The following is a 23,575-nucleotide window of genomic DNA, read 5'->3' on the forward strand; positions in this document are numbered from 1 at the left end:
AAACCTGGAGAGAATAGTATCCCTCTTCAGTTCTGGCTCTAGTTCATTCAGCATAAAACCACCCCAAAACTCAAAAAACATGGGGATTATCAGTCCTCCATAAAGTATTCTAGTGGCAAAATCATAGAATGCACACACCATTCTAAACATGCACTAGTGGATGTTTTTCAATTTCTCTCCCAGTGTCTTCAGCCAAACACAGGAACTCTTAATGTATCTTTTATCAGGTTTCAGACAAGAAATAGACTACAAAGGAAATACTTCCAGAACTTCAACCATGAATTCACAGATAGTAACTTAGGTCAGGTATCATGGATTGCATATACGCAATCTGATAAATGTAAATAAAAAAGGATCTGCACCACTTTTTCTAACCTGTATGCTTTAAAACCTCTTAAAAGTTTCACAGAAATATGGTAGTTGACATCAAATTTAGATGTTACATTCAGTTTCTGACTTAAAGAACAGTGTTTATCTATAGAAAAGTGAGCACAGAAATTCTTTCAGATTTGTATCAGATTCTTTTCAAATAATGAAAAAATCTTAAATATGTTCTGATTTCATTGTAGGCACAGACTAAGAAATTATTTATGATAACAACTTCTTCAACCTATTTAAACTATATAAAGGAAATTCTGAATAGGGGAAACTTATGACTTTGTGAATAATTTAATAGCAAACATTATGATGTATTATATACGTAGCACCACTGATGCACAAAAGAATGCTCACACATAATAACGGGGTCCCTCCTTCAAAGGCAATTGTATTTCTCATCCAAGTAAAACTTGCATTAAAATCAAATGAGTAAGGAATGGAGGATCATGCAGTATTACATCCTTAATCCAAATAAAAGTAACAGACTGAAAATGAAACAGTCAAAAGAGGGAAAATATATGCTAAATTATATAATCTCGTATATATTTTTTTAAAAATGATAGAACAGAAGAGATTAATAGAAGCTTTATTGCGAAACACATTCCACACGTTGACTTTGTTTCACTGCACAGCTATACTACATTCCTTCAAAAATTTGCTAATTTACCCTTACAATGCCATTATGTTTCTACTATTTGTAGACTCCAAATTATCAATGAGTTTTAATAAACATTAAATAACCCACTATGAACCTATATCTGAATTTTTTAAAGAACTATATTGAAGAAACAATAGATGATTAAAATCTAATGAGTCAAACTTCAACTGAATATGAATCAGCTGGAAATGAATTCTCTAAAATGGTAATTATAAACTCCTTTGTTTATTTATGAAAAAATATTATAACATTATCATAACAATCTCCTTGCTTAGAATTACCCATGGCTAATGGTAAATCATTTTATGACTTCAGTTTGACCAAAGGAAAAAAAACGAAGAAAGCACATATTTCTTAATAGAACAAGCAATTTTCACAGCTATATATAATGTTTCCACCATGGAGGTTTTCATTTTTCACAATACCTTTGGCTTGTTGCTTCTTGCTCTTTCAGCCGTAGGATGGATTCTTCAATTTCCTTGTCCTTTCTTCTTAGCTGACTCACAAGTACCTCTCTGGCGTGTTCCAGTTCTTCAATGCGTTCCTTTTGGGACTCAATCACAGTCTTCCTGCAAGTACAAGCATCTTACATTCCCAAACCAGCCAAGTATTTAATAAAAGAAAAAAACCTAAATAAATATTCAAGAGAGCAAATATGTTAAAAGTGTTCAGCAAAATTTGTATTTCTTAATTACATGCATTACAGCAGAGGTTTAATAGTTCAACTTACTATGAAAATTAAATAAAATGTCACCACATGAAAAGATGTGAATAGTATAACAAATAGATAAATAATTCAAACATATTATTAACCAACACTAACTCTTAAAATAAATGTTTATGTGGACCAAATAATGTTTAGCAGAACGCAGCTGAAAACATCGTTCATGGGTTCTTATACTCTGTATTACATGTATCCTCCTCCTAATCTATTAGTACCAAGTGTTTTTTGAACAGGAAAACACTATCACTAGCTATCAAAAGAATATGAAAACTTCAATGGATGGAGCAGTGAAAATAATTTTTAAGTTTTTATTCTTATTTTATATTTTGCAATTTTGATTTTTTTGACAAGTTAATCTCGGCTATCCTTTCTACTAACATTTTTTCTAATAAGAATAAGCAACAACTCATCTACAATTTTTTCCACTCTAAAGCTTTTCATGCATAAGCTAGTTATTCATTACTTCATATACCTATCATAGACTTAAACGTACCTTGAGGTTTTTGGCCTTGTTTGCTTTTGTACCTGAATGTACCATTCTGAGCAACCGTGGTTATTTTTTCTACCTTTGAGAGACCTGAAATCTCTGAAAAAAAATGCTATTTCGATGTTTCTTGCATTATAACACATGGCAGTTTTAGTCAATAGCTCTTATTTTCCTAGTCTTCAAAAGTGATAGGTATAGGAGAAATAGCCCTTTCTAGGCCCATCACTATAAAATTACTAAAGATTTTTTCTTCAGTAACAACATTCTATTTTAATGCATATAATTTTTTCTTTTTAAAGAGTATCTGTTCAGCAAGGGTTAAATTCAGACAGGATGCTAGCAAAAGTGCAATTTCAAGATTGTTCAAGAATTCAAATTTATTTATTATAATAATTTATGACCTTTTCTATAAAATGACTTCCTAAGATCCCACTAAATCTTTGTGTTTACAAAACACATAATTGCACATTAATTTATGTATTTGTATATTTAGTTTGCCCATTTATTGGAAATTTAGCATTTATTGATACCGTAGTAAATCTGATTTATGTAAATCATTACAGAAACACACACACACACACTGAAAGTAGCTTCTACAAAACCAGATGTCTTAAAAGAATAATTGGTTCCGATACACTTTGGAGAAGGAAAATGTCCTAATCAGACCTCAGTACCTTTAAACTAGATGTTAACTACCTTTTCTCCACCCTGTGTAACACCTCTCTGTCTTCACGCAGTCTCTACGTTAAAGATGTTATCAAGAGTTTCCCGAGCTTCAATTTCAGTCAAAATGTGCAACGGGACTATAAACCAACTTTCAAAATGCAGAAGTGCATCAAAATAATTTACATTATAATCCCATACTGTGCATTTACAACTTATCCATAAAGTCTGACCACCACTCATTTCTAGAAGCCTAAACACATCAGCATAACACAATCCATACAGTCCCACTTGCATGGGTTACCCCACACCTTTCAGGACTGTGTTGGCAATAACATTGCAGCTATGGTTCTTTCTCCTTTTGTCAGTTTTGTCTGGTAGTAAGCTAAGCAGCATTGCACACCAGCAAAAAGAGAGGCTCACCATTGAAGATCAATTTTAACTTCCAGCTACATTCTTATGTACCTACATTTTGCATTCTAAACTCTTGATCCTGTTTTCCTTATAATAAAACACTTCTGCATTGTTACCAGTATTACTGTTCTCAGATCCAACAACTTCACTTCATTTTCTGAAGTGAAAACTTCTGAAAAATATATTTTTTTCTTCAAGAAAATGTTAAGTTTTAACAATCATAACGACAAAAATTAAGAAATATGAAAATCATACAAATTTCTTATTTCAGCCTTTGGATCATCGAGCAGACTTTGTCCATACGTTGGGGCCACAAGGTTCGGTGATTTCACTTCTAAATCCTGATATCTCATTCCTAAAAACAAAGGAAAGATAAATTTCTGTCATGTTGAATGAAAAAGCCTTTAATAGAACAACAATCTGTATGCAGTACAAACACAACCCATACACATATCCCATAAAAAGTATTTTTACATCAGATTCACATGGAAAGAGATAATCAGAATATCCAGAACATAGCTGCTGTAAAATTTGAACTATGGGTGATACAGCATGCACTGTTTAAGAGAGGTGTTAAAAACACGTCTTGAAATGTTTTCTTAGAAGATTTTACTTTTAAAAACAGAGAACAGAGATGGTGATGGTGTTTTCAAAGAAGAATTTAAAACAGGAACATGGACTTGTAATCACTTTTTCTCTGATAGCACTTTCTTTACAAAATCACGAGTGTCATTCACCTAGACAAGAAACTACAGCACCATTTTTAGCAGCAGTGCAAATAATTTCCATATGTCCTTTGGAGGCATACTAATTTCCTGGTGAAGAAGAAGGGTGAGAAATTCCTTGAGGAAGACTTTTTAGTCCAGCAGGAAAAGCAATGGTTTCTCCAGATCTCTTTCTCCTCTTCTTCAGCATGAAGAAATTAGTGAAGTTTGAGGTAGGCTCAAACTATGCGTTAAATTTCAAATACAGCATTAAGGCTGCGCTCCCTTAATCCCCAAAACTCAGTCATTTAGGTTCAAGGCACACCACCACCAGCAGGTTCACAAAATGACTTGAAAAACAAACTGCCTACTTTGCATTCATGCTGAGTTAACTTGATTTATTTATATATCTTGAATTTCAATCTGTAAGAATTATTTTAAGGTACTGGTAATTGTGCTATATACATATGTGTATATATAAATGCTTAAGAGTATATATTTTTTGGTTTTTTTTTGTTCAAATCATGGTAGATCTTAGATGGTTGTACTCAATAAAGAAAGCAATGTGAGAAACCGGTGAGTAAATTTACTGGACATTCATACTTGACCACACCTTTTGTGTCCACTTTGTATGGTAACTTAAATCAGCCAAATACAAAAGAGATACAGGAAGGTGTATTTATTATTTGTGGGTTCCTCCTACCTCTTCATACCCTGGAGACAGCTAAGGTCTCCTGAATTTTTCCAGGTATCTTAATTTTTGGATAATTGCTCTGAATATTTTCTGATCTGCACTAAATATGTTTTGAAGTTCAGCCTCATGGTTTCACAGAGCAATTTAAGAGTCTGGCTGTCTCTAAAGATAGGAGGCACCTACCTGACACCAGACTGCTAGGTTTATCATCATTAATCAAAAGGGTAGGATGAGGAAACACGCAAGAAAAAAACACAAAACACCCTATGCTAACGAATACTATAGAAAATGTTCTCTGACATTCTGGAAGACAACACTACCGAGCTCAGGTTCCGAGTACTGACTACTAGACTTTTAATAATAGCCTTCACCTTAGAAAAGTGTCTTCAGGAAACTACATATTCATAACATTCAAATTATCAGAATCCCTTCTAGTTAGGACATGGTCTTAGAACTGAGATAGGCCCACTAGAACTTATGAACATTCTTATCTGAACTGGATATTCTGTGGACAGTTGGTGGGTTTTTTTTCTTCCTCATGTTGTCTTCAGTTTATGAACCACCGCTTCAATCAACATGGCCCCAGTCCTAGCTCTGCACAGGACATCTCTGATCTGGATTTGTTCTCATGCCAAGATAAGTCCTCACAGCATGCCATGTCAACATACGATCTTTAATCCTTGAACCAAGTTGCCCTTTTCTCTCTTCTAGCACTGGGTCTGAATAAATTTATTATATTTCTACCCTATTTGTGCATTGGTAAAACAAATAAAAGATTGATTTGGGGAATAAACCTGCTTAAGTCATTATGTAAAGTGTTAAAATATACATGTTTTAAAACATCAAAACTTGCACTATACTCAAATTAAAGAAGCAACTTGGTAGAGCCAATTACTTTTTATTGCCTGTCTAAAAGCATGAGAATTGTTTCTGTTTTCATATACCTGAATAATCAATGTAACCAAAATAAAGACTAGTGGGAGGGTGAGATAGCGAAAAACCACAATATAACTGGCCATCAGCCTGATCCATAGCTTGTAGAATTTGAAGAGACAATTCTGCTGACTCAGTTTTGAATCAAGGCCACAGCTGGTTTTTTTTTTTACAAACACCCCACACGTTATCTGCACAGTGTATAAGTTAACTGAGTACAGCTAGTTCTACAAATGTTCATATGAAAATAGAAAGATTTTAAAACGCAATTTCCAAATGTAGGTACCATAAATAAAGGACTGGGAGTGAGGCTGCCTTAAGCTGTGAGTCTTGACAGCAAAGAACATCATTAAAGATGGCTGCATTGTGGTATTTACTTTCGAAAGTCCACACGTGTAACAGATTTTTCAAGTCTGCAGTGTTGTGCACACATGTACCAAGAGACTAGAAAAAAACTTTAAATTAAAAAAGGAAAAACATGTGCAAACACACTACAGATGTAAAACTTTGTTATAACATGATAATGCAAACTTTTTCATATACTACTTTTATAAGCCTTTAACACGTAGAGAACTTATACCAGGAAAATCCCATGATTTTTAACTATTGGAAAACTTGTTTGATAACTACCTTTATTTTCAAATCTGTGCTTTTGTTTTATATCTACCACTGCAGATTCTCAAAACAAGGACTTTAAAGGCAAACAAGTTATCATGACTGCTATTATAAATAAATTCAAGAAAAAGGGGGAAGAACAGCCTTTCTGCCTACACCTACAGGTACTATTGCCCACTGATGAACAGAAACGAGCGTGTACTTGTCACTGTGAAGCAACAATTAGTGGTACCTATATAAACTGCTGTATTTAACAAATGTGAATTATACCTTTGTTTGTGAGCTCTGGCAGGCCAGCAGCCTCATTCGCTTTTTTGAGACCCGTGTTAATACGAGATTGAACATAGCTGTACGGATTAGGCCTGTGGCCTTGAATCTGGAGCTGCTGTTTAGTTGAAATGAGTTTGCTGCGGAGGCTCTCGTTTTGTTTCTCAAGCTCACGAACTCTCTCTTGCAAATGTTCAATCATTTCTTCCAGCTCCACAACCTGACCCAGCCGCTTGGGGCCGCCACCAACCTGTTCAGGACTTTTTTTATCATTAGCAAGCCGCATTAACTTGGTGGCCATTCTGGGGAAAATAATAAAAAAAGATGAAAAAGAATGTGAGAAGTCAGCATAAAAAGCATTCTGTTGAAAGGAACATAATCACTGTGAAGACTTCAGCATAGAACCTGAATAATAAATTTCAGGTTTTGATATAACTATTACTGCCTGTGAAGAACTCTTTGAAGATAATTGAAACCACTGTGCAGCAATCTGCTTTATAGCACTGACAAATAACAGTTTCCTAGGGCTTATCATTTAAGGTTAGTAAAGGGAGGACACATATTTACTCCATATGCTGCTTAAATGTAATTTTTAACGCATGACCTTATATAGGAACCTCTGCATGCTGTTAAGTAAAGTTACAGATTCGGGATGCGGTGGGGCAAACTCTAAAAGCTACAATTCCACAAAACATTCAACTATTGAAAGAATGCTAATAATATGCAACATTTCAATGATATATCATTTCTAGTATTTTAGGATTTAAATATATATTTCCATTCTAAAGTGGCTAAAATATATAGGTAGAGATATTTAAGAAGGTAGTCCGGAAAAAGAGACTTAATAGTTCTCATTACCATACTCAATTTTATACTTGGTAAATATTACGAATGTGCTTCAGAGAAGGAACAGTAAGCCAAAGAATATAATTAGATACAGAGAGTATGGTTTTCATCTATCTTTAAAAGGATACAAATTTTGCTTTTGGCATCTCAAGAGTTGTACCTTTGATTTCCTTTAGTTTTGATAAACATTGGTAAGCTAGAACAAAAGGCAGAAAGGGCATATGGGGGTGATGTAATATACGAGAACAGAAAACATACCCAGCAGTGAATGGAAAAAACTTGGCATATAAAGAAAGAAAAGGTGGCTTTGATGAGAGAGACAAGTTCAAGACTTGACAAAATTGGTCGCACATCTTCAAGACCTGTATGTAGTTTACAGGGAATCTATTTTTGCAAGCCCAGAAAGAAAACTGAAAATAAGGACACACTTCATTTGTTTAAAGGGACTTGTTTTATTTTTGTATACTTGTGGACAGAAGCTTCTACTTAAAAGAACAAAAAAAAAAAAAACCCCAAAAAATCTGTAATAACTTTAGGATGTCACAAAATGTTACTTGTCTGTAAGCAGGTTTTTTGTTTATTTGGGTTCTTTTCAATGTACTTCTACTGCAAATTCATTCCAAACTTTTAGTTACAAGGGTTTTGGCATGAGGGATGCTGGGAAAGAAATTTAGCTTCAGTAGTTAAGATTTTTCTCTGGCAAGCTAAACAAACACTGTATTTTATATTTTCTGTGCCTCAGAATATTAATTCAAGAATTCCTATTTGTACTTCTGGGTAGTTTTACCTAAGTGGATGATGAATGTGTTTGATAAGTCATCTAACAAAAAAACAGGAAATTACATTTGGAATAAGCAAACAATTCATTTGTTCCACCATTTTGTATTTGACAGTAGCCTGAACAGAAAAGATGGAAATTATGCCGGTCAATTTGATCCTGATTCACTCAATAACGAGTCAAAAGGAAAGAGTTTTGGACTTTAGATAAGCATGAAATGGTCTACCGAGGCAGTATCTTCAGATGCCCTTTCATGAATTGTTTAGCTTCTGACCAGAAGCTAGCTTAGATGCAGTAAGACTTTATTAGCTTGAGTATAGCAAAATGTGAACGTGGAGTCACTGTGCTTTTGGATTAATTAGCCCTCCTGGCATATAGTAATACCACAAACAGTTCTGCTGAGTCCGGACTGGGGTGCCAGCATGGCATTAAGTTTAATAATAAGCTTAGAGTCGCTTGCTTATGTTTGGGTACACTGGGTATACTGTGCTTCCCATGCTACTTGGGACTTCTTCAATTAAGTTATCTATCACCCTGAATAATGGGGAACTGATTGTAATTATAAAGATATTTTACGGTTAACTAAACTATAAAAGGCTAGATGCTATTTACTTTCTTGGAAGACAGAGAAAGACAAAAAAAGGGGCAGAAACTCTCCATATATTTTGATTCTAGGATGAAATTCCTGATGAAAAATTAGGCTTCTATAGCCTCTTCAGTTCTCAGAATACCTGTTATATTTGTACTCAGACAGCATATCTATGAACGCTGTACCTCCCTGCATGGAGATCTAATACTCTCCACTGCAAAAAATAGCCCACATACCACAGAGACAACCAGAAATCAATATAAAAATGAATCCTAATGAGTGATGTTTGCTAATGGTTTAAAAAGTGCTCTGAGAGAAATCAGCATGATTTTTAATTTGTTGACAATGCTTCAAAGGGCAAAATGTATTGTGAGCTAAAATAAAAACGCATACCTTTTAATTTTCTCCTCTTGCTTATTTGCATGCTGTTTGAGCAAGATGCTCTCATCACGTAAACGAAAAAATCTGTCTTCCAGTTCCTCTCGACTGATTCGTGATACAGCTTGTCGAGCTTTTACATTCTGTGTAGTTGATGATTCTACCCAAACCAAGACAACTTTAAATTACCTTCAATACATTCAAAAACATTTAATTCAAAGTCTAAGTCATTTTGAAATACAAAAAACCCATAAAGTTTTCTAGTAATTTGATATTTTACACTTGTATGAGTCTGTTGATTAATTTTTTCAGATTTTTCAGCATATAAATCACTTCCTTTTTCTTCCCTCTTATGGATAAAAAAAGTAATTCAAATGATACAGCAAACTGGCTACCTCCTAGACAATACAAAGGAAACAGTTTAACAAGGAGCAACGTACTGTCAAATATACTACTTAAATTAAGACCACAGTTATCACAGAGAAGCTTTCTAGTCTGTTTCAAAGTTAACATACTCAACTTGAAACTTGACAAGATTAACTCATAATTCTCTAAATTTATTCAGATACATGAGTAAGCCCAGTAGGTCCATTCTAATAGCAGCTGAGTAACATTTCAGAATTGCAGAGTACTCTTGGCTCTCATTTTGTTAAATGGGTCTGGCCTTGTCCTCAATCTAGCAAAAAAAGTCCTCTTTTCTTCTGGAAGGTTGAATGTTACAGCTCAACGAGATTTCCATTTTTAAGCACCTCACAGCAACTTCCCTCTTATAACAAGTCACATGAACATAGAATGGGTCATAGTCTCTTCCAGAATTTAACCCAGGTTCTGAATGGTATTTAAACTAAATTTTGTGAGGAGGAATGTCAGAAACATTTTTAGAAAGAAACTAAAGAAGCCACCGATCAAAGTCTGTAACTATAATAAAGAGCAGCTGGTACAAACCTTGTAATCTTCCAATTCCAGCCACAGTTAGACCTACATCTCTCACAGGCAGGTCCCCCACAGTTTCATCAGCTGGAACAGCCATGGCTTATCTATGGATAACAAAATTCAAATTAAATTCTTCTCCATATGTAACTTAAATTGCGAGACTAGAATGAACTACGGTACATTACATAAAATGAAGGACAAATGACAGATTCACTAAAATTACAGGTTCGTACGTTACTGTAAATGCTCGTTTCTCGACTGTATCACTCACATGACGATCTAAACTTTCAAGTTTAATGTTATGCCAGTTTTACTCTGCGTGAAATACATCTTCTTTGTTATGCAATAGCTTCAATTGTGCTTAACGTATGCAGAATTAGTTTTTAAGTTCTAGTTCTGTTGTCTTCAGCAATCTTTGGGCTAAGGCCATATTTCTAAGTGCATGTGGGAGGTGGACCTGTGTGGGTTTTTTGTTTGTTTTTTTTTAATTGTTTGTTTGTTCAATTTAAGACAGGCCAGAGCTTAAGGCATCAACTGGTAGATGAGTAATGCCATCTTCCACATTTTGAATGGGACTCTTTGAAACAGAGGTGCTAGGGGTTATGAAGTCATTTCAGTGTTGCCTACCATTCTCTTAGTCTTCTTTCAATCATTGTCATAAGAGAAATTACTTTCTAAGATAGAGACTCTCCTATGAATGATTCTCATAAATCTGAACACATTTCTTTCTTGAGGCAACAGAAAGCTTAGCTACATGACAAAGTGAGATTAGGAAAGTATTAATGTGAGAAAGTACATTTGTTTCAGTGTAATATATGAAGATACTTGTTAAGAACTACTGTTTCTTTCTTCTCTTCCAGTGCAGAAAATTAGATATTGGCCATAGAGTCAAGTGAAGCTGAAAAAACATGAAAAGAGAGACATAAAGTCCTTTGGACAGTCTTCCCCCTATTGTTACACTCTTCAGGTGATATAAATCCTTAGTGCATCAAAAGACATCTAGGAAAGCATAGGGAAATTAACAATGATGTTACTAAAGACTTGCATCAGAGGACTGAAGCGACACAGTATAATCCACAGATCATCTATGAAGCATCTGTCAATCCTGTCATAACCAAAACTGCTGCTAAAGATACGCCTTTCTTCTACCAGTGAAGTTTTCTATCATAAGTCTCATTATGGCTTTGTCCAAAAGGAATGAAAAGGATTAATGGAAGTTTAGTTTCCAACAAGTCAATCTTGCTTGCAATCTTTTGTTTTTTCATCACTAAAATTCAGGATAAAGTATTATTTCCAGCTTTCATTGTTTATAGAAACCTGAACACATTTTTCTTTCATGTGGAACAAATGTTTCCTTGTCATGGCTGTTGAAATGCCTGAACTGATCTACACTTGTAGATTAGCAATCAGGTTGCAGTTTCACTGCTGTCAGTCACAGAAACGGGGAATAATACTTTGCAATGTTGAGGTCCATGGCATGCAGCCATTGTAACCAATGGCACAATTCTAATGACAGATACATGTCTGCTGGAATCCAGATCCTCAGCATTCTCAGCTCTTTTTGTGTTACTCAAATCCCTCAGAACTTTTTTGTAATTTGTTAAATTAGCACTATCTGTAGTCATTGACTTCACTCAGGTCTAGGTTAGTTATTGTGGTCATTATTATATGTCACTGTATCAATATCACTACAGCAACTGAGATTAAAAGTGAAACAGAAACCTTTATCTCTAGATGATCAATCCAAATTTGGTCCTGATGGCAGCAAGAACATGCTACCATCATATGTCTTTCTAGAAAATGTGGCTGTCTTAGTCTTCCCATCTCAAAAAAGACAAGAGTTATTTGGCAAATTTCAGAGAGATCAAAAGCTAAACAAATATTTTATCATTTTTGTCTGTGATCTATCAAAATCAAGCTTCCAAAACTCCTGCACAATAATGGGCACAGGCAAACATCATTGGTTTTCACTATTTGCCACCTGCCAAAGAAACTTTACTATGGGTATCTACCTGTTTTTTTCAGTGTGAAAGAAATCCATTGATCTAAAACACAAAGACGAAACAACACATGTTTGTCCCTCAAATAAATAAACAATCCCCCACTTAGTAGTAATCCATTACTGGCTGTAGCAAAAATATTTAGCAAAATGTAGCAAAAGTAACATAAGTATTTAAGTTGTAAGCAAACAAACATAGGAGGGCTGTACATGAAAGCCAGTTTTTAGTGGCAACATGACTTGAAGACCAGTGACAAAGCTGTCCTAAATCTGAAGTTCTGAAAACTTAGGTGAAGTTTTCAAAAGTAAAAGGAAGAATTAATTGTTTCATTTTCATTACAGAGTCACAGAAATTAAGTATTCTGTTTTCTTTTCTGTCCTGGGCCACATGAAAATTAAAAACCAAATTAACTGGTTTTATAAAAAAGTGTGGTTTTAGATGGAAACAGTATAAACTTGCCTCCTGGTTTCAGAGAGGCAAAATATAATTACAGATTTAGAATTTGGCCTGGCAATTTATTTGCCTCATTAGTAACGTAAGAGCCACCTTTGTCTTCAAGAATCACTAACAACCACCATTTATACTTCTCAGAGAAGACACTTCAAACAGCAAATCATGTGTTACATATGTTACAGTCACTTTTTGAATGTTACCTCTGTGTCTATCACAAGCACTAAACCAAAATTACTTTCCTTTGCAGACAACAGTTCCAGCCTTATTCCTAAAAGCATATGAGATTTCTCCAGAGTTCCCTATTATTTCTTTGGAAGGCATTTCTAAAGCAATTAAATCTGACAAAATTGTACAGCAACACTGCCACAAAAGTGATAGCACCTAAGAGCCCTGCACTTCCTAAAATAAAGCATAATATGGCAAAAGAGAGATCATTTTGCATCTGGACAGATCCACATTCCATGCTGAATCTCAACAACTTAATAGAGTTTTTATTTCCGAGAGTTACCCTACAGTCACTTCAGTAGTTCTCGTTCCTAAAAAATAAGAAAAAATAATTTCACATACAAAGAAGGGAAAAAATTCCATATCGCTGGGATTAACTTACAAGAATTTCAAGTTTGGTATAAGCAAGAACTTTAGATATAGTTACTGAAGTTAAAAAAGCACTAACTTTTTTACACACTGCACTAGTTACAAAACTGGTGCTATCACCACCTGTATCTGACAAATTACTAAAAAACCCGCTGCACACAAGTTTGCAGTTTTATGCGAGATCGGACAGTAATGAGCACGAATACTTCAGTATCAGAGCTCATGCTTAGGTCCAACTTCTTACATAACTCACAGAAGCGTACTGTTCTCCCAACATCATTCAAATGTAGCAAAACTGAAGAATTACTTAAATTTGCAAAAGTTCTCAGCCAGTAGGGCTAGAAGGGACAGTTTCTAGAATTTCGTGAGTCTTAGCCATGGCCAAGATGATGATTTTCTTGCAAAACCCGACTCCACTTCTTTGGTAGAGAGGAAGAAGAAAAAAAAAAAAAAAAAAAGGAGAGACAGACCACCCACCTATCTCAGCCTATCAAAAAGTATTTCCAGCCTATATTCTTTCCCCATTGATTCCTTAGAGATAAACGTTTGCATTCTATTGGGCTTGTTATCTAAAATAATCTCATTTATTACTTCGTAGGAGTATACACACACATATGATCTTTTAAATATCATCTGTTGCGGTGTTGTGAGTTTTAGGAGGCATCAAGGAAGGACAAAAAAAAAAAAAAAGAAGATGGGAAGATACTATGAAAGTAGATCACAACACACTGCTGTTAAGACCTGTAAGCCCTACAGCAACGCAGAAACATCAAAACAGCCGTGTCTAGCCTTCAACGTATTTTTTCCACAGTTTTTCTATTTTTTTCTTCAGCTCCGTCGCACCCGACACTAACGTACCGGGGGGGGGGGGGGGGGGGGGGGGGGGGGGCTGGGAGGGAGGCAGCGCCCGCCTCACGGAGGAACGGCAACGCTCCCCGTCCCTTCCCGCCCTCGGGCACAGGGACACAGGGACACAGCTCCCGCTCGGGCCCAGCGGCCTCGTTACACTCACAACAGGGGCCACAGCTGAGGGGGACTACGGGGCTGCTCTTAACACCACGGTGAGGCACCCTGCCTTCCCCCACGGGCACCAAGCTGCGAGCGAGGGCGCCTCACTGGTCCGGAGCGCCCGCTTCAGGAGCGCGGCCGAGCGCCGCCCGCCACCGGCCCCGCTCCTCAGCGGCCCCCCGGGCTGGGGACACTACACCGCACCCCCCTGGGCATCGCTGTCCTCCCCCCGCCGTGCCCCAGAGGAGGACGAGCTTCCCCCATACTCACAGCTCACTGCTAGCCCTCTCAACGTTCCATTAGCAACTGCTGCCGTTGCTAACCGGGCCCTTCCACTTCCGGGGCGGCGGGGCCGCGCTGCCCGCCGGGAGTTGCAGTTCGCGGCCGGGCCCAGCAGCGCCGCCCCGCTCCGCGCGGGACTACAGCCCCGCTCCGCCGCCTGCCCCCGCCGCCGGCCGCGGTGCCTGCCGGGAGCTGTAGGCGCCCTGGAGCCGGCGCGGCGGGCGAGTGCCGGCGGGAGGACGGTTTCTGCTGCGGGCGGGCGGGCTGGTCGGCGGCACCATGAAAAGGAGAGCAGGGGAGCGGGAGAAAGAATGGAAGGTACCTTCTCTTTGCTGCCCCTCCGCCCTGAGGCGGGCTCCCGCCCGCGGCGAGCGCGCTGTTCCCGCGGCTGCGGCGCGGCTTGTGGGGCTGCGAGGGGCAGAGCGCGCCCGCCCGCGCTCCTGGAGCCGGAGTCCCGTGTGACGTGGCTCCGAGCCCGCCGCGAAGTTTATTGTGAAGGGGAAGTAGCCAAGCACCGAGCAACCAGCCGCAGGGGCACAGCCGGGGCTCCTGCCCCGCCTGGCAGCACAGCAGCCGGCGGCCGCCCCTCTCTGCCGCGGCTCCGCCGGGCCGCCGGCAGCACCGCGCCAGGCCCCGGCCCTGGCGGACCCGCTCCGCGCTGGCGACCCTGCCCTGGCCGCTTTAGCCACTTTGGGCAAGCTGCCCTGGGTGCCGAGTCGCCGCGGGGCCGGGAGGAGGGGCGGCGGGCGGGCGGGGGCTGCTCGGGGCGGGCTGGCTGGGCAGCGCCGCGCTGCTTAGCTCGGACATCGCCGCTTCCCCTTTCCCTCTACGGAGGAGAACCTCGTAACAGCTTTTACAGTAACTAGTAATAAATATTTTTACCTTCTGGGCAAGATGTCTCCATACTCCATTCAAAAGGGAGTTCTGTGGTGGTACATTAAAAAAATTAGGCAAGTAAATATATGTTTGTTTTCGCAAAACATCCTCGGTGAATTCACGTAACTGTCATTTTATTTTCAACTTTACAAGCACTTTTACTTTACACCAAGCCTAGGCTAAACAAACTTTTACAGCACCCAAGGTTTACGATGGTTTTGCTCCACAACGTGTGTAGGTGCCATGCTGTTGCATGCCAACGCTCAGGGTGTAGTTACACTCTTTAAAAGTAACTCTTGAAGTTAACAAAGTTTGTGTAAGCACACAGTGTTGCTGAACGTTTTGCTGTTTCAGGTGCCCTTGGAGGGCTTTTTTTTTACTGCATTGTACAATATTTGACTGCGAGTCCTGATGGTTGTTGTACCCCTGCTGATTATATTTGCAAAATAGTACAGAAAAGCAGCAAGTTGCTTGTTTGAAAGCACAGCGCTGATTTTAGTGATGGCTAATTCCATTATAAATTTAGCAAAAACTTTCTAAAATGGTAATCTGGTTCACCTGTCTTTGCATACAGAACTTACTGGGTTTGGTATTGCTATTAATTTACTGGTTTACATTAGAAATTATTTCACTATAGGGGAAGGGAAAAGGTCTGACCTAAGTTCTTAACTAAATATTTTAACAGAAAAATAACTTATTCACAGTAGTAAGTGTCTTAATTCTTGGAGGACAACCTGATCATTTTGTAATTAATCTTTCTGCTCTCCCTCGTTGCTGAAGGACAGTAACTTCAATGTTTTGTTTGTGCTCAGCTCTTTCTCTGTAAGTGAAACACATGCAGGTGTAAGCTATCCCATCCAATCCAATGTAATTACATTGCAGAATAGAAAAAGGAACCCGGAAGTCTTTTAGCCTATATATTTATGCTATCCATCCAAGGGCTTTTGTCTTTGCAATGTATCTCAAATGTGTTTGGGAATCATTTGCGTTAAGAGGATAATTGCCATTGACAAGGTAATCATTCTGGATGTGTGTGAGGGGGTAAGAGGGTGGAACTGTAAGCTACACTGGCAAATGTTGTGGGAGGACAAAGCACTGAAGAGGTATCAGAGGAGCAATGTTTAGGAAAAACTCAAGGAAGCTAGAGAGAAAAAGTATTGCCTTAGACAGGTTTAGATGTTGCGAGTCCACAGGAAAGGATGAAACTTAAGCAATCCTTAAAAAGAATTTAAAGGTGTGAATACTTATCATATACCTTGGAGGGAAGTTGTAAGTTGGGTGCTACTTGACAGAAGCTTTGAGTATATTGGAAGTGAAGCAAAAGGAGCCTGTAGAATGTCTTAAGAGTAGGTGCCAAAGGAGAAGGCAGCAATAAGAAGTGGACAGAATATACAAGAAGAAATGTATTTGTTCTTGTCACAAGAGCATACTCATACTCGTATTATTTGATACAACTTAATTAGAAATGTAATCTTTCTGCTCCTGGCACTATGCCAATTCACCCTTCACTCCCTAGGTTTAACTGTTGTTCGTTTGTGTTGCTCACCTGAGAAATGCTGTTGGCCAAGGGAAGTGTATAGTCACTGTAGTAGTTCTGCCAAAACTTCCATTTAGGTCCTGATCAAAATATTTCATAGCAAACCAAATATCAGTGGGGTTAACCCGACCTCTTCTGGAGAGTAAGATTTATGAGGCCTACTAATGAGAGGGAAGTGGTTGGATAGAGAAGCTGGTTTGGATTATGTATCTCCTGGCAATGTCTCTGTTCTGGAGAATTGAATCCTGAATAAAAGTCCTTGTTTTGCTACAACTGTGTACAGTTAAATGCTATCTATCAGAAGCCCGGTGATTGGCTTTTGCTTTGTAATTATGCAGTATGTTTCTTATATGTTCTCTCTCAAATTTTCATGTGTATAGCAAGTTTTGATTTATGCTGTTATAGAAGAATATTTCTGTTCCAAGTACATGTGGTAGACATTCTTTAGAGTGCAGTGCTGTCATATAGTAATTTCCACTTTGCAGATCACTCAACTGGATTGAGTAAGATTGAGTGTGTAGCAGAAATGAAATTGTTTATGCTAGTGTTTGGTATTCTAAGCCCAAGAGGAGGAGGACGCAAGTTTGTTCCTGGGAAAAGGGCCTGAAAAATGTTGGGAAACGGTAGTCAGAAGTTAATTATTCACTGTCTTAAACACCATGTTGGGGATGCTAGTGTCCCGTGGGATATTTCTCTGAGTCTTAAGTGGACAGCAAGGCACAATTATCCTGAAGTTTCTAAACACATCTTTAGAGATGTTGCATGCCATCACCTTCTCGGGTCTTCGCCATAGCAAATATTACTTCTGTGCATAAAAACCAAAGCTGTTATAGGAATGTTGCTCATTAGCTGGAAAGGCATTTTAATGAAACCGTCCAGTGGACCTGTGTTTTGTTTGTTTTAACTTAGAATTCAGTTTTATTTAGTATAATTTATAGTTATTTTGATTCTTTTCTCTTTCCACTGCTGGTCAGAGTTTTGGTTAGCTTGCAGTAAACTATTTGCCAGGTGAAGAAAAGGTACCAGGTAAAGTAAAACAAAACACAAGCCTCTTATTTTGTAGTCTATTCAGACTCTTTTCTCCTTATAAACTTGAGAAGAAAGCTGTTTGCTTTTAGAATGTTTATTATCTTGATTAATGTTCACAGGTTAGTTACATAAGCTAAACTTCAGTGTGACTGTGCTCAAGACCTGCTTAGTTTGTGTTTGGGTTTTTTTGGTAAGTTTCAGTGTGACAGATGTCAAGTTTTAGTAACTACCTTTATATGCCTTCTCTTGCCAGCCTTTGCATATTAAGACCTTGGGTCATTACCGTGTGAAAGATAAGATGCTCCCTAGTCTGGAGTATTATTTTCTTTTACTTTAAAAGGATTACATTGACAGGTCTTTGGAATAGACCGCTAAGCCCAGTTCACAATTACCTTATGTAGCTGTTTATGCTAATTCACATTACTGTGAAACCAGAACTGACTACAGAGAATGTATTCCACAGACATTACTGTTATGTTTGTACAGCTCCCAGCACAGCTGGGACCCCAATCCAATAAAGTTACCGCTATACAAATAATAAATGCATCAATATGCACATATCTGAATATTCACAAGGGCTTTTACAAAGATATTCATGCACAATTTCACATTTGTGAGACGTGTTAGACAAAGTGGCAAGGAAATACAAAGCTTTAAATCACACAAAGCTTTGCATGTATTTTATTTACAAGGAGGAAAAGGGAATATACAGTATTTTAGCTGAGATTTTAATGAAAGTCTTATTTTCTGCATCATCCTCATTTTTTCTGGCTGGAAAATAATATATATTTATGAGATTAAATAGATTGCTTCAACATATTAATACTCAGGGAAAAAAAAGAAGCAAATATTCTCAGAGCACTTAAGAGCAGGGGAATGATTTTAGGATTAATGCTGAAAAATGTCACGCATACCATGCAATGGAATATAATGATCTTTAACGTCATATCATAGTTTGTTTAAATATTATGTTCTTTTCTTGTTTCCTGTTTTTGTTTTGTGTCTTAAGGTAAAAAAACCATGCAAAATTTTCTAATTGACAGATGAAATACATTCTTTTAGGAGTTGTATTTAGGAAAATTAAAGTTAATGGAACAGCTTAGATGCAGTTAAGTAAGCTTCTGGTCATGTCATATTTCTGCTTAGGTAAATGGTGTGCGAGTTTTAGCAGAATCAGCAGCCAATATGCCAGTAGCAATTTTTGTGGTAATCGCATTATTGGCCCTTCCCATTATTAATGAGACAATAATTAAGAAATAGTGTTGATAGTCACGTAACACATGATTTGTATATTGGAAATGTTCACGTAGGAGCCTTGCATATGCAGAATAAACTACAAGAAAGAATGAGTGGCAAATGTTCCTTGCTTTTAAATTCGTCACATTCCTGCTGCTTAAATTGCCTCAGCTGCTAATGCTGGAACCATTACAGTAATGGACTCAGCAAATGAAGGAGAACCAAGACATACACACTTTATTACTGGAGGGGTAATTTTCTCTTCATCTGTAATAGCAGCAGTGCCTGGTATTGATCAGACCATCAAGATACTAATCCTCTGTAAAATTACTTGTTATAACTGAAAATGTGTTAATCCAAATCAGTCTGTGTCCTGACTTTCTACTTACTATTGAATACAGACTATTAGATGGTTTATTTTTTGTGATTTAAAGCCTTTGTATTGATAACAGTAGGAGCTTCCTTTGCAAGAGCATGCGCTTAATCTTAGCTATGGCCCAGGGTTGTCTTTCTGTTTTAACTAGAACATCACCCACTTAATTAAGAAGTGCGTGTCTATCTTGCTGCTCTGAATTATATTGGTACTTTAGGCTCTGCAGATTTATTAAACATGTTGTTTTACATTCAGTCTCTTGGTTTTGCTGTAAATAAGAACAGATCTATGCTTCACATTGTAGAATCTTCTAAGATCTTAGAGCAAAAGATGCGAGGAGCATGGATGCTGAAAACACTAATTCCTGTTTTCTTGACTGTGACCTGTAAGGCTGTTGTGTATGAGAGTAATGTAAGAGAAGTCAAATGCTGAGGATCTAAAGGTCTGCAGCTTACTTTGATCTTAGTGATCCACTACATGAGACAGTGAGTGGTGTGGGAGCTGTGCGTATTCCGTATCTGGATACACATATGCACTCTTGGGAAGGCTTCTCCTTTGTCTTTTTCTTTTTTTATCCTTTTTTTTTTTTCTCCCTCCATCCCTGCCTCATCTGTTTTTTCATAGTCTTGTATGTTAAGATTGTAAGCTCATGTCTTTTACTTGTATAGCCTCTAGCCAACTAGAATTTTGGCTCGGTTGCGTGCCACAAGTATAATAGCTGTTACAGGTACACGATACCTCGTAGGACATGGCTGCATGAAATGGTTCCATTAACCCTGACCTTTCATTAGACATATTAATATGGGCTCCTGCCACATGACAGCCATTGGTATCTTGCCAGCTTATGCAGGGCAAGAAGTATCCTAGAAGTGAGACAAGATGCAGAACTGGTTGATTATTTTAAAGGATCTGGTGGTGTTCCGTGCATTTTTGGATTATTTTTGTTGTTGTAAATTACATTTTTGCTTGGGCAAAGTGAACCATATGTTTATTTTGCCTAACTACCCCTCTGCTTGCTTTCTTTGTCATAATTTAACTCGTTCAACTTGTATCATTTAGAAAGTTGTCACATTTCTTAAAAGTTATGGGAGTATCAATACTTTTGCAGAGGTTTTGATTCCTTGACTGCCTCAGAACACTAATTTTTTTCTCTCCTGTTCTAATAAATACTGTGAACAGAGCATATTTTGCTTGCTTAATTCCAGTTTCCCTGTTGAACAGTCTCTTTACTGTAATTTTCAACACAACATACTAGAAGTGCATACAGTAAAGCATCCTGTGCGATGATGTGTTGATTTGGAGGAGTTGACTTATTCAGCTGAAAGCTATGCTGTCAAATGTAAGATGAACTTTAGTTTTCTGTTGTCATTGTGTACTTGCAACTAGGCTGTTACTAAATGTATGTTCTCAAACAGCAACACTGAGACAAAGAAAACTATCATATACAATCTAGTGTAGGACAGTGTCTAAAAACATTGATGTTAGTTGTTTAGATTCTTTTACAAATATTTCTATCACATAGCATTCAGGAAAATTAAATTTACCTCAAAAAACTGGTGGAAAGTGTGTTGTGGAAAACCTTCCCATTCTCTGTAGAAAATAAAAATTCATGTGGATTAGATATTTTGTTTTGAGTGAAGTTCTTTCTGAAGAGAGATTTTTTGCAAGTGGTTAGCAGGTGATTCAATTTCAGAAAGCTAGGTCGTGTCAGATGTAGGTCACCCAGACCCTGTTTTCTTCTGGTTTGGAGCTTAGCTTATAGTCTTAGAAGTTTCAGATGGGAATCGGCATTTCTGAAATGAAGCTATAGTGAAATGACCCTGCTGCAGGTGCAGTACTGGGCCCACTTTCACTTTTATTTATAGATTTGGAAAACATTTAATGAATGATTATACTTCTCCCTTTTACAACAGGTAGGATTCAGTTTCATCTGACCCAGGTTAGTGAAAACTGGACAGGCTAAATAGTGAATACCTAAAGCTTGTTTCTGGTCTCAGTGCCATTGCTTCAGCTGAAGCAGGATTGGGTTCTTGTGCTTTTAATAATTCATCCATTTCTTAAATGATTTGATTAACCTTTAATGACCATGAGCATCCAAAATACCAGATGATTCTCTTCCCTTCAGTTGAGACTAACAAGCACTATAGTGTATTACCATATTTTATTAGGTTCACTAGTGAAGTGCAAAACATGCTTATGAATATTTATTGGCATTTAAAGTATGGGACATAAAATGTGTATTTGAAGTCTTCAGGATAGAAAATGATAGTGCTGTAATTTCAAAACACTTCTTTTTTAGTTACTTGAGTCTTTCTATAGGAGTAAACTGCTCTACCTTATTTAGCTTAACAGCTATTTTGCCTTCGTACACATGCTACACCACTTTCTAAAAGAATTACGTCTTTATCTCCTAGAACTTGAGTTTCATTTTGCCCTTTTATCTGCTGCTCATCCCACCATTTTTATTTAAGACTGTAAAGTTACTTCAGTGTGAATGCTGTTGTCACCTTTGCCCTCAGCTAATCAAATAGTTTACCTTGAGGGAAGCATTTATCTCCCACTTCCATTATTATTATTTTCGTAGCTGTAAAGATATATATTTTATGTCTCCAGAAGGGTGTAACAGTGAAACGAGGTATTGATCTGCTGTATTTGGCAATTTCTTTCCACCTTGCCATCGATATCATGTCAGCCTCTGTCTGTACTGTGGTTGACCTCACAAATAGCTCTTTATGTTCCCATTGGATTCAAATGATATACTATGCTCAAAACTAAATCAATGAATGATTATAAAGTTTTTAGTATTATTTCATAACCCCCAGGCAACTGGTACTTCATGCAGTGAATACTTGAAAAGGTACCTGATTAAAATATGTTGCTGATTCTGTTCTAAGGTTTTAAATTTTATTGAAATCAAACATCCCATATTGTTAAATTCAGGGTCTGGTTTGTGTATTTCTGTGCAGATAATAAAATTACTGAAACTTATGCCTGTAATTTACAGGAGAGACTCCAGTCTATAATGGCAAAAGATTTTGCTTAAAGCAAAACCCCCCACTTCTGGTGCATGGTGCGTCCTCTCTTTTGAATGCAAAAAATTTCAGGCACTGGATGTTGCCAGTGAAAGATCAGGAATGTTACATTGTATATGCTTATAAGAGAAAAGGTGGAGGTAAAGATCAGGTAAGGTTTTACTCTCCAGAAAGTGAACAGTAAGTTTAAGCAACCTTGGGATTGGAAAACATTGCTATTCCTGCTCTGTAGAATCATACACCTAACAGTTTAACTGGTAAAATTAATGTTCAAATACTCACTTAATAGATTTATTTAGTTTTGAAACTTTGAATGGAAATAGGTAGGATTTTCACAAGCATTTAAAGGACTTTAGAAGCCCAATGTGATGGATATTGATTGTGCCCTCAAGTTGGGCAGGAAGCTTTTAAAAAATCTGCCTGTTGTCTCAAAGTGGTAGGCTGCTTGAAATGCACATCTGTATTTGGAAGGGACGAACTGAAGATTGTGTACAGAAGGACATGCTTATGCAAGTTAATTAAATTACCGCTTGTACATCTGGAAACAATTTGTATTTGGCTGTATTCTCTTCTGATTTTCTTCCACATTTACTTCTAATGGAAACGATGTTGTTGCAACAGGTAATGATGGTGTTGTGCTCAAAGTAAAGTACTTCATTGGTATCTAAATCGTGTGATGACAAACAACTGCAGATGGCTGCAAAATACTGAACAGGGCACTGTGGTGCGTATGTGTGTACCTAATTGCAGAATGAGAACAGAACAAATAATTTATCTAAAGAAACTATGTAGGAGAAAATTTTTTGGGGCCTTCACTGTAAACGGTGCATGTAAACAACAAGGTAATGAGCATCTTTCTAAGTTGGAAAGCTTACTTAGAGTCAGAGTTTAGATAGACATTTCTAATGGACTCTTTTAAAGAAAATTAGGATTTGTCAAATGTAACAATTGCAAGACGTTTACACAGAAAAAATGTGGAAGGTTGTTCCAATGACATAGAGTACTTCAATTATGTAAAAACACTGGAAACTATACCTAAGTTCTGATCAGTTTGAAATGGTTTTTGTAAGCCTGGCATTTTTCTGAAGTGTAGA

General features: G+C 37.5%; 2 protein-coding genes across 8 annotated transcripts in view; one reads left to right on the forward strand and one right to left on the reverse strand.

The window, feature by feature from the left end:
* The window catches only part of RPGRIP1L (RPGRIP1 like), a 75,240-nt gene extending 60,388 nt beyond the window's left edge, over nucleotides 1–14,852 (reverse strand). For 2 of the 7 annotated variants that reach the window (XM_055818506.1, XM_055818509.1), the window contains exons 1-6: nucleotides 14,387–14,506; nucleotides 10,074–10,165; nucleotides 9,144–9,288; nucleotides 6,541–6,839; nucleotides 3,580–3,679; nucleotides 1,462–1,605 (exon numbers count right to left, since the gene is read on the reverse strand). In XM_055818506.1, the coding sequence (XP_055674481.1) occupies nucleotides 1,462–1,605; nucleotides 3,580–3,679; nucleotides 6,541–6,839; nucleotides 9,144–9,288; nucleotides 10,074–10,158 (773 nt within the window). In that variant the 5' untranslated portion in view covers nucleotides 10,159–10,165; nucleotides 14,387–14,506. Of the gene's footprint in view, nucleotides 1–1,461; nucleotides 1,606–1,710; nucleotides 2,347–3,579; nucleotides 3,680–6,540; nucleotides 6,840–9,143; nucleotides 9,289–10,073; nucleotides 10,166–14,386; nucleotides 14,507–14,720 lie in introns of those variants that run through there. The other 5 variants (XM_055818507.1, XM_055818510.1, XM_055818511.1 and 2 more) reach the window with 5 other exon arrangements.
* The window catches only part of FTO (FTO alpha-ketoglutarate dependent dioxygenase), a 260,515-nt gene continuing 251,461 nt past the window's right edge, over nucleotides 14,522–23,575 (forward strand). Inside the window, exon 1 of the mRNA XM_055818513.1 lies at nucleotides 14,522–14,716. Coding sequence (XP_055674488.1) covers nucleotides 14,678–14,716 — 39 coding nt within the window. The 5' untranslated portion in view covers nucleotides 14,522–14,677. The remainder of the gene's footprint in view (nucleotides 14,717–23,575) is intronic.

This window comes from Falco peregrinus, chromosome 14 (genome assembly GCF_023634155.1).
Source record: "Falco peregrinus isolate bFalPer1 chromosome 14, bFalPer1.pri, whole genome shotgun sequence".
Taxonomy (NCBI): domain Eukaryota; kingdom Metazoa; phylum Chordata; class Aves; order Falconiformes; family Falconidae; genus Falco; species Falco peregrinus.